Source organism: Pseudophryne corroboree, chromosome 4 (assembly GCF_028390025.1).
Source record: "Pseudophryne corroboree isolate aPseCor3 chromosome 4, aPseCor3.hap2, whole genome shotgun sequence".
Lineage (NCBI taxonomy): Eukaryota > Metazoa > Chordata > Amphibia > Anura > Myobatrachidae > Pseudophryne > Pseudophryne corroboree.
The window spans coordinates 611,741,005-611,756,454 of record NC_086447.1 but is presented as its reverse complement, the minus strand read 5'-3'; the positions used below and the strand labels follow the sequence as shown (position 1 = coordinate 611,756,454).

General features: G+C 46.9%; 1 protein-coding gene across 3 annotated transcripts in view; it reads left to right on the top strand.

Annotated features, from left to right (window-relative positions):
- Positions 1-15,450, top strand: part of ERMARD (ER membrane associated RNA degradation) — a 433,930-nt gene that overhangs the window by 337,694 nt on the left and 80,786 nt on the right. For all 3 annotated transcript variants that reach the window (XR_010176102.1, XM_063917638.1, XM_063917637.1), the window contains 2 exons: positions 6,701-6,784; positions 15,046-15,116. Coding sequence is in view for 2 of the 3 variants with exons in the window: in XM_063917638.1 (XP_063773708.1) it covers positions 6,701-6,784; positions 15,046-15,116 (155 nt within the window). In the remaining variant the exon portion in view is untranslated. The remainder of the gene's footprint in view (positions 1-6,700; positions 6,785-15,045; positions 15,117-15,450) is intronic.

The following is a 15,450-nucleotide window of genomic DNA, read 5'->3' as shown; positions in this document are numbered from 1 at the left end:
GATTATAATTCATTTTAATGAACATCATCTTCTCCACATTTTCTGGATGTAACCTCGTACGCCGATTGCTGACAAGGTGAGCGGCGGCACTAAACACTCTTTCGGAGTACACACTTGTGGGAGGGCAACTTAGGTAGAATAAAGCCAGTTTGTGCAAGGGCCTCCAAATTGCCTCTTTTTCCTGCCAGTATAAGTACGGACTGTGTGACGTGCCTACTTGGATGCGGTCACTCATATAATCCTCCACCATTCTTTCAATGTTGAGAGAATCATATGCAGTGACAGTAGACGACATGTCCGTAATCGTTGTCAGGTCCTTCAGTCCGGACCAGATGTCAGCATCAGCAGTCGCTCCAGACTGCCCTGCATCACCGCCAGCGGGTGGGCTCGGAATTCTGAGCCTTTTCCTCGCACCCCCAGTTGCGGGAGAATGTGAAGGAGGAGATGTTGACAGGTCGCGTTCCGCTTGACTTGACAATTTTCTCACCAGCAGGTCTTTCAACCCCAGCAGACTTGTGTCTGCCGGAAAGAGAGATCCAAGGTAGGTTTTAAATCTAGGATCGAGCACGGTGGCCAAAATGTAGTGCTCTGATTTCAACAGATTGACCACCCGTGAATCCTTGTTAAGCGAATTAAGGGCTCCATCCACAAGTCCCACATGCCTAGCGGAATCGCTCCGTGTTAGCTCCTCCTTCAATGTCTCCAGCTTCTTCTGCAAAAGCCTGATGAGGGGAATGACCTGACTCAGGCTGGCAGTGTCTGAACTGACTTCACGTGTGGCAAGTTCAAAGGGCATCAGAACCTTGCACAACGTTGAAATCATTCTCCACTGCACTTGAGACAGGTGCATTCCACCTCCTATATCGTGCTCAATTGTATAGGCTTGAATGGCCTTTTGCTGCTCCTCCAACCTCTGAAGCATATAGAGGGTTGAATTCCACCTCGTTACCACTTCTTGCTTCAGATGATGGCAGGGCAGGTTCAGTAGTTTTTGGTGGTGCTCCAGTCTTCTGTACGTGGTGCCTGTACGCCGAAAGTGTCCCGCAATTCTTCTGGCCACCGACAGCATCTCTTGCACGCCCCTGTCGTTTTTTAAAAAATTCTGCACCACCAAATTCAAGGTATGTGCAAAACATGGGACGTGCTGGAATTTGCCCATATTTAATGCACACACAATATTGCTGGCGTTGTCCGATGCCACAAATCCACAGGAGAGTCCAATTGGGGTAAGCCATTCTGCGATGATCTTCCTCAGTTGCCGTAAGAGGTTTTCAGCTGTGTGCGTATTCTGGAAAGCGGTGATACAAAGCGTAGCCTGCCTAGGAAAGAGTTGGCGTTTGCGAGATGCTGCTACTGGTGCCGCCGCTGCTGTTCTTGCGGCGGGAGTCCATACATCTACCCAGTGGGCTGTCACAGTCATATAGTCCTGACCCTGCCCTGCTCCACTTGTCCACATGTCCGTGGTTAAGTGGACATTGGGTACAACTGCATTTTTTAGGACACTCGTGAGTCTTTTTCTGACGTCCGTGTACATTCTCGGTATCGCCTGCCTACAGAAGTGGAACCTAGATGGTATTTGGTAACGGGGGCACACTGCCTCAATAAATTGTCTAGTTCCCTGTGAACTAACGGCGGATACCGGACGCACGTCTAACACCAACATAGTTGTCAAGGACTCAGTTATCCGCTTTGCAACAGGATGACTGCTGTGATATTTCATCTTCCTCGCAAAGGACTGTTGGACAGTCAATTGCTTACTGGAAGTAGTACAAGTGGGCTTACGACTTCCCCTCTGGGATGACCATCGACTCCCAGCAGCAACAACAGCAGCGCCAGCAGCAGTAGGCGTTACACGCAAGGATGCATCGGAGGAATCCCAGGCAGGAGAGGACTCGTCAGAATTGCCAGTGACATGGCCTGCAGGACTATTGGCATTCCTGGGGAAGGAGGAAATTGACACTGAGGGAGTTGGTGGGGTGGTTTGCGTGAGCTTGGTTACAAGAGGAAGGGATTTACTGGTCAGTGGACTGCTTCCGCTGTCGGCCCAAGTTTTTGAACTTGTCACTGACTTATTATGAATGCGCTGCAGGTGACGTATAAGGGAGGATGTTCCGAGGTGGTTAACGTCCTTACCCCTACTTATTACAGCTTGACAAAGGGAACACACGGCTTGACACCTATTGTCCGCATTTCTGGTGAAATACTTCCACACCGAAGAGCTGATTTTTTTGGTATTTTCACCAGGCATGTCAACGGCCCTATTCCTCCCACGGACAACAGGTGTCTCCCCGGGTGCCTGACTTAAACAAACCACCTCACCATCAGAATCCTCCTGGTCAATTTCCTCCCCAGCGCCAGCAACACCCATATCCTCCTCATCCTGGTGTACTTCAACACTGACATCTTCAATCTGACTATCAGGAACTGGACTGCGGGTGCTCCTTCCAGCACTTGCAGGGGGCGTGCAAATGGTGGAAGGCGCATGCTCTTCACGTCCAGTGTTGGGAAGGTCAGGCATCGCAACCGACACAATTGGACTCTCCTTGTGGATTTGGGATTTCGAAGAACGCACAGTTCTTTGCGGTGCTACTGCTTTTGCCAGCTTGAGTCTTTTCATTTTTCTAGCGAGAGGCTGAGTGCCTCCATCCTCATGTGAAGCTGAACCACTAGCCATGAACATAGGCCAGGGCCTCAGCCGTTCCGTGCCACTCCGTGTGGTAAATGGCATATTGGCAAGTTTACGCTTCTCCTCCGACAATTTTATTTTAGGTTTTGGAGTCCTTTTTTTACTGATATTTGGTGTTTTGGATTTGACATGCTCTGTACTATGACATTGGGCATCGGCCTTGGCAGACGACGTTGCTGGCATTTCATCGTCTCGGCCATGACTAGTGGCAGCAGCTTCAGCATGAGGTGGAAGTGGATCTTGATCTTTCCCTAATTTTGGAACCTCAACATTTTTGTTCTCCATATTTTAATAGGCACAACTAAAAGGCACCTCAGGTAAACAATGGAGATGGATGGATACTAGTATACAATTATGGATGGACTGCTGAGTGCCGACACAGAGGTAGCTACAGCCGTGGACTACCGTACTGTACTGTGTCTGCTGCTAATATAGACTGGTTGATAAAGAGATGTAGTAGTAGTAGTATGTATGTATAAAGAAGAAAGAAAAAAAAACCACGGGTAGGTGGTATACAATTATGGACGGACTGCCCAGTGCCGACACAGAGGTAGCTACAGCCGTGGACTACCGTACTGTACTGTGTCTGCTGCTAATATAGACTGGTTGATAAAGAGATGTAGTAGTAGTAGTATGTATGTATAAAGAAGAAAGAAAAAAAAACCACGGGTAGGTGTTATACAATTATGGACGGACTGCCCAGTGCCGACACAGAGGTAGCTACAGCCGTGGACTACCGTACTGTACTGTGTCTGCTGCTAATATAGACTGGTTGATAAAGAGATGTAGTAGTAGTAGTATGTATGTATAAAGAAGAAAGAAAAAAAAACCACGGGTAGGTGGTATACAATTATGGACGGACTGCCGAGTGCCGACACAGAGGTAGCTACAGCCGTGGACTACCGTACTGTACTGTGTCTGCTGCTAATATAGACTGGTTGATAAAGAGATGTAGTAGTAGTATGCATGTATAAAGAAGAAACAAAAAAAAACCACGGGTAGGTGGTATACAATTATGGACGGACTGCCGAGTGCCGACACAGAGGTAGCTACAGCCGTGAACTACCGTACTGTGTCTGCTGCGACTGGATGATAAATAATGATATAAAAAAAATATATATATCACTACTGCAGCCGGACAGGTATATATTATATAATGACGGACCTGCTGGACACTGTCTGTCAGCAGAATGAGTTTTTTATAGAATAAAAAAAAAACACCACACAAGTGAAGTCACACGACGAGTGTTTAACTTTTTCAGGCAATCACAATATAGTATACTATACTACTAACTATACTGGTGGTCAGTGTGGTCAGGTCACTGGTCAGTCACACTGGCAGTGGCACTCCTGCAGCAAAAGTGTGCACTGTTTAATTTTAATAATAATATGTACTCCTGGCTCCTGCTATAACCTATAACTGGCACTGCAGTGCTCCCCAGTCTCCCCCACAATTATAAGATGTGTGAGCTGAGCACAGTCAGATACGAGTGTTTAACTTTTTCAGGCAATCACAATATAGTATACTATACTACTAACTATACTGGTGGTCAGTGTGGTCAGGTCACTGGTCAGTCACACTGGCAGTGGCACTCCTGCAGCAAAAGTGTGCACTGTTTAATTTTAATAATAATATGTACTCCTGGCTCCTGCTATAACCTATAACTGGCACTGCAGTGCTCCCCAGTCTCCCCCACAATTATAAGATGTGTGAGCTGAGCACAGTCAGATATATACATAGATGATGCAGCACACTGGGCTGAGCAGTGCACACAGATATGGTATGTGACTGAGTCACTGTGTATCGTTTTTTTCAGGCAGAGAACGGATATATTAAATAAAACTGCACTGTCTGGTGGTCACTGTGGTCAGTCACTAGTAAACTCTGCACTCTCTACAGTTCTACAGTACTCCTAATCTCCAGTAAATCAGGTCAATCTCTCTCTCTCTCTCTTCTAATCTAAATGGAGAGGACGCCAGCCACGTCCTCTCCCTATCAATCTCAATGCACGTGTGAAAATGGCGGCGACGCGCGGCTCCTTATATAGAATCCGAGTCTCGCGAGAATCCGACAGCGTCATGATGACGTTCGGGCGCGCTCGGGTTAACCGAGCAAGGCGGGAAGATCCGAGTCGCTCGGACCCGTGAAAAAAAACATGAAGTTCGTGCGGGTTCGGATTCAGAGAAACCGAACCCGCTCATCTCTAAATGAAACCAGAAAAGGATTTACCGGTAGGTAATGAAAATCCTATTATTTCTATCAATTACACACAGGTTCTGAAGGAACTCGGCAGGGAGGTTGTTTCAGACATCTTGGAGATCTAATCACAGATCTTCTGTGGTTGTTGGCTTGCTCAGACTCTTCTGTCTCCATGTTATCCTAGACAGACTTGATGATGTTGAGATCTGAGCTCTGTGGGGGCCATATCATCGCTTCCAGGACTCCTTGATCTTCTTTATGGTGAAGATAGTTCTTAATGACATTGGCTGTATGTTTGGGGTCGTTAGCCTGCTGCAGAACAAATTTGGAGCCAGTCTGATGCCTCCCTGATGGTATTGTATGATGAATAAGTACCTGCCTGTATTTCTCAGCATTGAGGAACAAAAAAAACGGCAACATTGAGAATGCAGTGGGCAGCCAAGGAAGCTTACTGCATCAGATGAAAGACACATCATGCTTTCTTCCCTTCAAAATCGCAGTGCCATCATCTCAGAACTGGCAGACCAGTAGGTCCCAAGTACACTCATCTACTGTTCATAAAAATGAAAAATTCAGTATTTAAAAATGTGAAATATTTGGTTGTTACAGAAGGCAGTTTGTTGTTATTATTATTATCATTTATTTATATGGCGCCACAAGGGTTCCGCAACGCCCAATTATAGAGTAAATAAACAAATAATCAAACAGGAAAACAGCAATTTACAGTTGACGACAATATAGGACAAGCACAGGGCAAATAAACATAGCTACATCAGCAGATGACACTGGAATAAGTATCAGGTGGCAGAAGACTGCTGGATTTGGTGCAGCTGAAGATTATTAAAGTAAGAAAAGGGTAAGCACATGAGGGAAGAGGGCCCTGCTCGTGAGAGCTTACATTCTAAAGGGGAGGGGTAGACAGACAGGAGTGAGACAGATGGGGTACATAGAGAGCGTGGAACAGAGGTTTAGGATGAGATTTGGCTGGGTTTGGTGAAGAAGTGGGTCTTGAGAGATCGTTTGAAGTTTTGTAGAAAGGTGGAGAGTCTGAGGGGGAGAGGTAGGGAATTCCAAAGAAGTGGTGCAGCACGTTCACCGAAGGGCTGGAGAAGGGTACAATAATGAGTGTCTGCAGGCACAGTGAAGCATGGTAAAGGTACCTTGCAAGTTTGGCGCTGCATTTCAACAAATGGAGTTGGGGCTTTGGCCAGGATTAATAGTGTGCTCAATGCTGAGAAATACAGTATAGGCAGGTACTTATTCATCATGCAATACCATCAGGGAGGCGTCTGATTGAATCCAAATTTATTCTGCAGCAGGACGACGACCCCAAACATACAGTCAATGTCATTAAGAACTATCTTCAGTGTTAAGAAGAACAAGGAGTCCTGAAAGTGATGACATGGCCCCCAAGGAGCCTAGATCTCCGCATCATTGAGTCTGTCTGGGATTACATAAAGAGACAGAAGGATTTGAGCAAGCCTACATCTACAGAAGATCTGTGGTTAGTTCTCTAAGATGTCTGGAACAACTTTCCTGTCGAGTTCCTTCAAAAACTGTGCAAGCGTACCTAGAACAATTTATGCTGTGAAATTGAACAGCTTTGATAAAAAAGTATCATGAAATCCAGATAGCCCAGCAGTATACATTAGCGTAGATTCTATTTCTTAACTTTATGCAATCAGGTCTAAGGCTGTTTCCTTTGATGTCTCAATGCTATGTCTTCAGTGACAAATGTACAAGTCTTTTTGTGTTGTTATGCATGTTGTTTAGCAGTACACTTTTATTTATTTACTGCATTTATCATGTAACAGGAAATTACAGCACTTTATTCACTAACTGATGCAGCTGAATCTTATCAGTCAAGATTTCACCCAATTGCTCTTCTTCAAAAACAGGTGTGTGGATACACATAATGTCTGCCATAGTTGAGTGACTGGTCAATGGCTCCAGTAAGTGTGTGACTGGTTAATAGCTGCCGTAGGTTTGTCGCTGTATAATGACTGCCCTACGTGTGTTGCTGAATAATGGCTGCTGTATATGTGTCACTGTATTATGGCTGTCGTAGATGTGTGAGTGGTTAGTGGCTGCCATAGATGTGTGAGTGGTTAGTGGCTGCCATAGTGTGTGACAGGTTAATGATAGCCATAGGCGTATTGCTGTATAATGGCTGCCCTAGGTGTGTCACTGTATAATGGCTGCCATAGGTGCGTGACTGGTTAATAGCTGCCGTAGGTCTGTCGCTGTATTATGGCTGCCATAGATGTATGGCTGTATAATAGGTTGAACTCGATGGACAATTGTCTTTTCTCTGACGTCCTAGTGGATGCTGGGAACTCCGTAAGGACCATGGGGAATAGCGGGCTCCGCAGGAGACTGGGCACTCTAAAAGAAAGATTAGGTACTATCTGGTGTGCACTGGCTCCTCCCTCTATGCCCCTCCTCCAGACCTCAGTCAGAATCTGTGCCCGACTCGAGCTGGTTGCACACTAGGGGCTCTCCTGAGCTTCTAGTAAAGAAAGTATATTTTAGGTGTTTTATTTTCAGTGAGATCTGCTGGCAACAGACTCACTGCTACGAGGGACTTAGGGGAGAGAAGCGAACCTACCTGCTTGCAGCTAGCTTGGGCTTCTAGGCTACTGGACACCATTAGCTCCAGAGGGATCGAACACAGGCCCAGCCTCGGTCGTCCGGTCCCGGAGCCGCGCCGCCGTCCCCCTTGCAGAGCCAGAAGCAAGAAGAACGTCCTTGAAATCGGTGGCTGAAGACTCCGGTCTTCATTAAGGTAGCGCACAGCACTGCAGCTGTGCGCCATTGCTCCCCATGCACACCACACCCTCCAGTCACTGATGGGTGCAGGGCGCTGGGGGGGGGGCGCCCTGGGCTGCAATTAGAGTACCTTAAATTGGCTAAAAAACACATAATATAGTCAGCAAGACTATATATGTGTAAAATCCCCTGCCAAAATATCCATAAAAAAGCGGGAGAAGTCCACCGAGAAAGGGGCGGGGCTATCTCCCTCAGCACACTGGCGCCATTTTCTCTTCACAGTGCAGCTGGAAGACAGCTCCCCAGGCTCTCCCCTGCAGTTTCCAGGCTCAAAGGGTTAAGAAGAGAGGGGGGGCACTAAATTTAGGCGCAAACTGTATATAAAAAGCAGCTATAGGGATAAATCACTTCCTGTTAGTGTAAATCCCTGATTAAATAGCGCTGTGGTGTGTGCTGGCATACTCTCTCTCTCTCTGTCTCCCCAAAGGACTTTGTGGGGTCCTGTCCTCAGTCAGAGCATTCCCTGTGTGTGTGCGGTGTGTCGGTACGGCTGTGTCGACATGTTTGATGAGGAGGTTTATGTGGAGGCTGAGCAGGTGCCGATAAATGTGAGGTCACCCCCTGCGGGGTCGACACCAGAGTGGGTGGATATGTGGAAGGTATTAACTGACAGTGTCAACTCCTTATATAAAAGGCTGGATGACGTAACAGCCGTGGGACAGCCGGCTTCTCAGCCCGCGCCTGCCCAGGCGTCTCAAAGGCCATCAGGGGCTCAAAAACGCCCGCTACCTCAGATGGCAGACACAGATGTCGACACGGAGTCTGACTCCAGTGTCGACGACGATGAGACATATACACAATCCACTAGGGGCATCCGTTGCATGATTACGGCAATGAAAAATGTGTTACACATTTCTGACATTAACCCAAGTACCACCAAAAAGGGTATTATGTTTGGGGAGAAAAAGCAGCCAGTGTTCTTTCCCCCATCAAATGAATTGAATGAAGTGTGTGAAGAAGCGTGGGCTTCCCCCGATAAGAAACTGGTAATTTCTAAAAAGTTACTGATGGCGTACCCTTTCCCGCCAGAGGATAGGTCACGTTGGGAGATATCCCCTAGGGTGGATAAGGCGCTCACACGCTTGTCAAAAAAGGTGGCACTGCCGTCTCAGGATACGGCCGCCTTGAAGGAGCCTGCTGATAGAAAGCAGGAGGCGATCCTGAAGTGTGTATATACACACTCAGGTACTATACTGAGACCCGCAATTGCCTCAGCACGGAGGTGTAGTGCTGCTGCAGCGTGGTCTGATACCCTGTCAGATAATATTGATACCCTCGACAGGGATACTATTTTGCTAACCATAGAGCATATTAAAGACGTCGTCTTATATATGAGAGATGCACAGAGGGATATTTGCCGGCTGGCATCCAGAATTAATGCAATGTCCATTCTGCCAGGAGGGTATTATGGACCCGGCAGTGGACAGGTGATGCTGATTTTAAAAGGCACATGGAGGTTCTGCCTTATAAGGGTGAGGAATTGTTTGGGGATGGTCTCTCGGACCTCGTATCCACAGCAACAGCTGGGAAATCGACATTTTTACCTCAGATTCCCTCACAGCCTAAGAAAGCACCGTATTATCAGGTACAGTCCTTTCGGCCTCAGAAAGGCAAGCGGGTCAAAGGCGCTTCCTTTCTGCCCAGAGGCAAGGGAAGAGGGAAACAGCTGCACCATACAGCCAGTTCCCAGGATCAAAAATCTTCGCCCGCTTCCTCTAAGTCCACCGCATGACGCTGGTGCTTCACAGGCGGAGCCAGGTGCGGTGGGGGCGCATCTCCGGAACTTCAGCGACCAGTGGGCTCGCTCACAGGTGGATCCCTGGGTTCTGCAAGTAGTATCACAGGGATACAAGCTGGAGTTCGAGGCGACTGCCCCTCGCCGTTACCTCAAATCTGCCTTGCCTGCTGCCCTCGGAGAAAGGGAGGTAGTACTCGCGGCAATTCACAAGCTGTATCTTCAGCAGATGATAATCAAGGTACCCCTCCTTCAACAGGGACGGGGTTACTATTCCACAATGTTTGTGGTACCGAAACCAGATGGTTCGGTGAGACCCATTTTAAATTTAAAATCCTTGAACATTTATATATAAAAAGTTCAAGTTCAAGATGGATGTTATGGTGTCATTGGACATCAAGGAATGTCATTACCAATTTCAGACGTTGCCGTTTGGTTTGTCCACGGCACCGCGGGTATTTACCAAGGTAATGGCCGAAATGATGATGCTCCTCCGAAAGAAGGGAGTCATGATTATTCCGTACTTGGACGATCTCCTTATAAAGGCGAGGTCCAAAGAGCAGTTGCTAGTCAGCGTAGCACTATCTCAGGAAGTGCTGCATCAGCATGGCTGGATTCTGAATATCCCAAAGTCGCAGCAGATTCCTGCGACGCGTCTGCTGTTCTTGGGCATGATTCTGGACACAGAACAGAAGAAGATATTTCTCCCGGAGGAGAAGGCCCAGGAATTATCATCTCTGGTCAGGGACCTCCTGAAACCAAAGCAGGTGTCGGTGCATCACTGCACGCGAGTCCTGGGAAAGTTGGTAGCTTCTCACGAAGCAATTCTCTTCGGCAGATTCCATGCAAGGATCTTCCAGTGGGATCTGTTGGACAAGTGGTCCGGATCGCATCTCCAGATGCATCGGTTAATCACCCTGTCCCGAGGGCCAGGGTGTCTCTGCTGTGGTGGCTGCAGGGTGCTTATCTGCTCGAAGGCCGCAGATTCGGCATACAGGACTGGGTCCTGGTGACCACGGATGCAAGCCTCCGAGGTTGGGGGGCAGTCACCCAGGGAAGAAACTTCCAAGGACAATGGTCGAGTCAGGAAACTTCCCTACACATAAATATTCTGGAACTAAGGGCCATTTACAACGCCCTGAGTCAAGCAGAACCCCTGCTTCAAAACCAACCGGTTCTGATTCAGTCAGACAACATCACAGCGGTCGCCCATGTAACCCGCCAGGGCGGCACAAGAAGCAGGGTGGCAATGACAGAAGCCACAAGGATTCTTCGATGGGCGGAGAATCACGTGATAGCACTGTCAGCAGTGTTCATTCCGGGAGTGGACAACTGGGAAGCAGACTTCCTCAGCAGGCACGACCTCCACCCGGGAGAGTGGGGACTTCATCCAGAAGTCTTCCAGCTGATTGTGAACCGTTGGGAACGGCCACAGGTGGACATGATGGCGTCCCGCCTCAACAAAAAGCTAAAAAGATATTGCGCCAGGTCAAGGGACCCTCAGGCGATAGCTGTGGACACTCTAGTGACACCGTGGGTGTACCAGTCGGTTTATGTGTTCCCTCCTCTTCCTCTCATACCCAAGGTACTGAGGATAATAAGAAGGAGAGGAGTAAGAACTATACTCATTGTTCCGGATTGGCCAAGAAGAGCTTGTTACCCAGAACTTCAAGAAATGATCTCAGAGGACCCATGGCCTCTGCCGCTCAGACAGAACCTGCTGCTGCAGGGGCCCTGTCTGTTCCAAGACTTATTGCTGCTGCGTTTGACGGCATGGCGGTTGAACACCGGATCCTAAAGGAAAAGGGCATTCCGGAGGAAGTCATTCCTATGCTGATTAAAGCTAGGAAGGATGTGACCGCAAAACATTATCACCGCATATGGCGGAAATTTGTTGCTTGGTGTGAGGCCAGGAAGGCCCCAACGGAGAAATTTCAGCTGGGTCGATTTCTGCACTTCCTACAGTCAGGGGTGACTATGGGCCTCAAATTGGGTTCCATTAAGGTCCAGATTTCGGCTCTGTCGATTTTCTTCCAAAAAGAACTGGCTTCACTGCCTGAAGTTCAGACATTTGTTAAAGGAGTGCTGCATATTCAGCCCCCTTTTGTGCCTCCAGTGGCACCTTGGGATCTCAACGTAGTGTTGGATTTCCTAAAGTTGCATTGGTTTGAGCTACTTAAAACCGTGGAGCTAAAATATCTCACGTGGAAAGTGGTCATGCTGTTGGCCTTGACTTCGGCCAGGCGTGTATCAGAATTGGCGGCTTTGTCATGTAAAAGCCCTTATCTGATTTTCCATATGGATAGGGCGGAATTGAGGACTCGTTCCCAATTTCTTCCTAAGGTGGTATCAGCGTTTCATTTGAACCAACCTATTGTGGTGCCTGCGGCTACTCGGGACTTGGAGGATTCCAGGTTGCTGGACGTAGTCAGGGCCCTGAAAATCTATGTTTCCAGGACGGCTAGAGTCAGGAAAACTGACTCGCTATTTATCCTGTATGCACCCAACAAGCTGGGTGCTCCTGCTTCAAAGCAGACTATTGCTCGCTGGATCTGTAACACGATCCAACTTGCACATTCTGCGGCTGGACTGCCGCATTCTAAATCTGTGAAAGCCCATTCCACGAGGAAAGTGTGCTCTTCTTGGGCGGCTGCCCGAGGGGTCTCTGCTTTATAACTTTGCCGAGCTGCTACCTGGTCGGGTTCAAACACGTTTGCAAAATTCTACAAGTTTGATACCCTGGCTGAGGAGGACCTTGAGTTTGCTCATTCGGTGCTGCAGAGTCATCCGCACTCTCCCGCCCATTTGGGAGCTTTGGTATAATCCCCATGGTCCTTACGGAGTTCCCAGCATCCACTAGGACGTCAGAGAAAATAAGAATTTACTCACCGGTAATTCTATTTCTCGTAGTCCGTAGTGGATGCTGGGCGCCCATCCCAAGTGCGGATTGTCTGCAATACTTGTATATAGTTATTGCTTAACTAAAGGGTTATTGTTCTGAGCCATCTGTTGGTGAGGCTCAGTTGTTATTCATACTGTTAACTGGATATAGTATCACGAGTTGTACGGTGTGGCTGGTATGAGTCTTACCCGGGATTCCAAATCCCTTCCTTATTGTGTCAGCTCTTCCGGGCACAGTTTCCCTAACTGAGGTCTGGAGGAGGGGCATAGAGGGAGGAGCCAGTGCACACCAGATAGTACCTAATCTTTCTTTTAGAGTGCCCAGTCTCCTGCGGAGCCCGCTATTCCCCATGGTCCTTACGGAGTTCCCAGCATCCATTACGGACTACGAGAAATAGAATTACCGGTGAGTAAATTCTTATTTTTTCAACCTTAGATACTATGTTACTATGGCTACTTTAGGTGTGTGACTGTTTAGTGGCTGCCATACGTGTGTGGACATTTTATGGCTGTAGAAAAATGAATTCACTGTTTTTATGAAATATCGTGTTTTTTTTTACAAAGACTGGTTATTGAGATCCAAGATCTGTAGATATATTTGAATTACTTGTGATATGACTAAGTTATATAAGAAAGGATTTACATTCTGAAAAAACTTGTTTGCACTTTAGCTGTCTTTTTGTGTTGTTTTTCTATTTACTGTTCATTTTTCGGGTTATTTTCTATTTCTAATTCACTGTATAGTTTCATTTTTGAGAGCTTAATCTGTATCTTTACAATTATGGAAGCAGCTGTAACTCTGAACTGGCTACATGAGTTGCAGTAGTACCAGTAGCGGATCTTGCCACTGGCAAGCAGGACTTTTGCCTGGGTCGCCGCCTTCCAGAGGGCGCAGGGCGCCTTCCGGAGGGCGCCGCACCAGGGCAAGGTCCGCTGCTGCTGTGTGCCCCCAGGCCCCCGCTGCCCGCTGTCCCCCTGCTGCCGATGGCCGCTGGGAAGGGAAACTAGACGCGTACGCGTCTAGTTTCCCTTCGTAGAGAGGTCCTTTACTGTGCGGTGTGCGATGACGTCATCGTGCACCGCACAGCCAAGGTCCTCTCCACGAAGGGAACTAGACGCTACGCGTCTAGTTTCCCTTCGTGGAGAGGACCTTGGCTGTGCGGTGCACGATGACGTCATCACGCATCATTCCAGTCTGTACAGGGGGCGTAAATGACCATGCCCCCTGTATGAAGCCACGCCCCCTAATGCCACCCGGGGTGCCAGAAGCCCCGGAACCGGCCCTGAGTAGTACCCATATACAACCATGGAAACGTGTATCCACTTTCCAGTTTGGCATTAAAGTTCTCCTGTTGTCTGGAGATTTTGCAGTTTGTTTTCATTTTGCTGAGCATGTTTACTATACAGGTTGAGTATCCAATATCCAAATATTCCGAAATACGGAATATTCCGAAATACGGAATTTTTTGAGTGAGACTGATATGGTGAAACCTTTGTTTTTTAATGGCTTAATGTACACAAACTTTGTTTAATACGAAAAGTAATTAAAAATATTGTATTAAATGACCTTCAGGCTGTGTGTATAAGGTGTATATGAAACATAAATGAATTGAACACACTTTGTTCAATGCAAAACCTTACAAAAAATATTGGCTAAAATGACCTTCAGGCAGTGTGTATAAGGTGTATATGAAACATAAATGCATTCTGTGCTTAGATTTAGGTCCCATCGCCATGATATCTCATTATGGTATGCAATTATTCCAAAATACGGAAAAATCCGATATCCAAAATACTTCTGTTCCCAAGCATTTTGGATAAGGGATACTCAACCTGTAATATGAAGGAGCGACAAGGGAGGTACTCTGACATGCAAGGCCACTCCCCAGACAAAATAAAATTTAGCACCACATCAGAGCTGTAGAGGTTGGGTTTTAATAAAATAAAGCTTTGCCATGCACAAATGTACAAAACAGGAATTGGGATCCCCCCTCCCCCAAAAGAACCTGGACTTGTTCCTGGAAGCATAATGAGCAGCCCCTTTATGCTGACTGAGGTTACCAGGTAACTCTATAGCAGGCATTCCCAACCACGGTCCTCAAGGCACACCAACAGTGCAGGTTTTAGTGATATCCAGGCTGCAGCACAGATGGTTAAATCAAAATAACTGAGCTACTAATTAAGTCACGTGTGCTGAAGCCTGGATATCACTAAAACCTGCACTGCAATTGGATGTAACCTCTCCCTTGTGGGCGCTGGATCCTTTTAAATATCAACTCTCCAATAAGGATAATAAATATCAAATATTATAAAATGATGAAATGATAAAATGAAATGTAATATAAAAAACAAGAATATAGATATGGTATAAAGTAAACATGAGGTGCAATCACAATGAAGGCAGGAAGTTAATCATTCCCGTGGGGTAGGTGGAAACCGCAATTGCACTGCTTATTCCTGAGGGAGTCCTTTAGGGGACCCCCATACCCTCCCTAAGGCTTGCTGTAGGTCCTATACAGCGCCACATTTACCCCCATCTCCTACAAAAACCTGCACTGTTAGTGTGCCTTGAGGACCGTGGTTGGGAATGCCTGCTCTACGGGTTCAGGGTTCAATATCATGTAGACAAACAAATGTTTACAACTATTCCTGCAAACAAATAGGATATAAATAATATATATTTTTTGTACTTAGGTGTTACAGTGCATTGACAGCCTTCAGGAATGGCAACTTCTCCCATTTCCTTCTCTAGATCATAAAACAGGGTAAGTGGTTTAAAGGGGTTAACACTTTTTATTAGAAATAATATAGAGTACACTTTCTATGAAAGAATAGTGTAAAAAATATGCTTAGTTTTCTTTTCCTCTTTATCTGCTCCCATGCTCATAATTTCTGTTACTCCCAAAATGTCCACTTCTATAATATGCAAAAAATACTTGTTTTTCCGGTTTATGTTGCACTGCACAGTCTACATGTTTGGGTGTATGTTACAGTCAGAGGAATATTTCATTCATATGGTGGAATTCAATTGTTTTTGGCCACACGTAAGTAATGTTTCTGCAGCAGATGGGCGCAAGTTCCGTGGACGTCCATTACTTA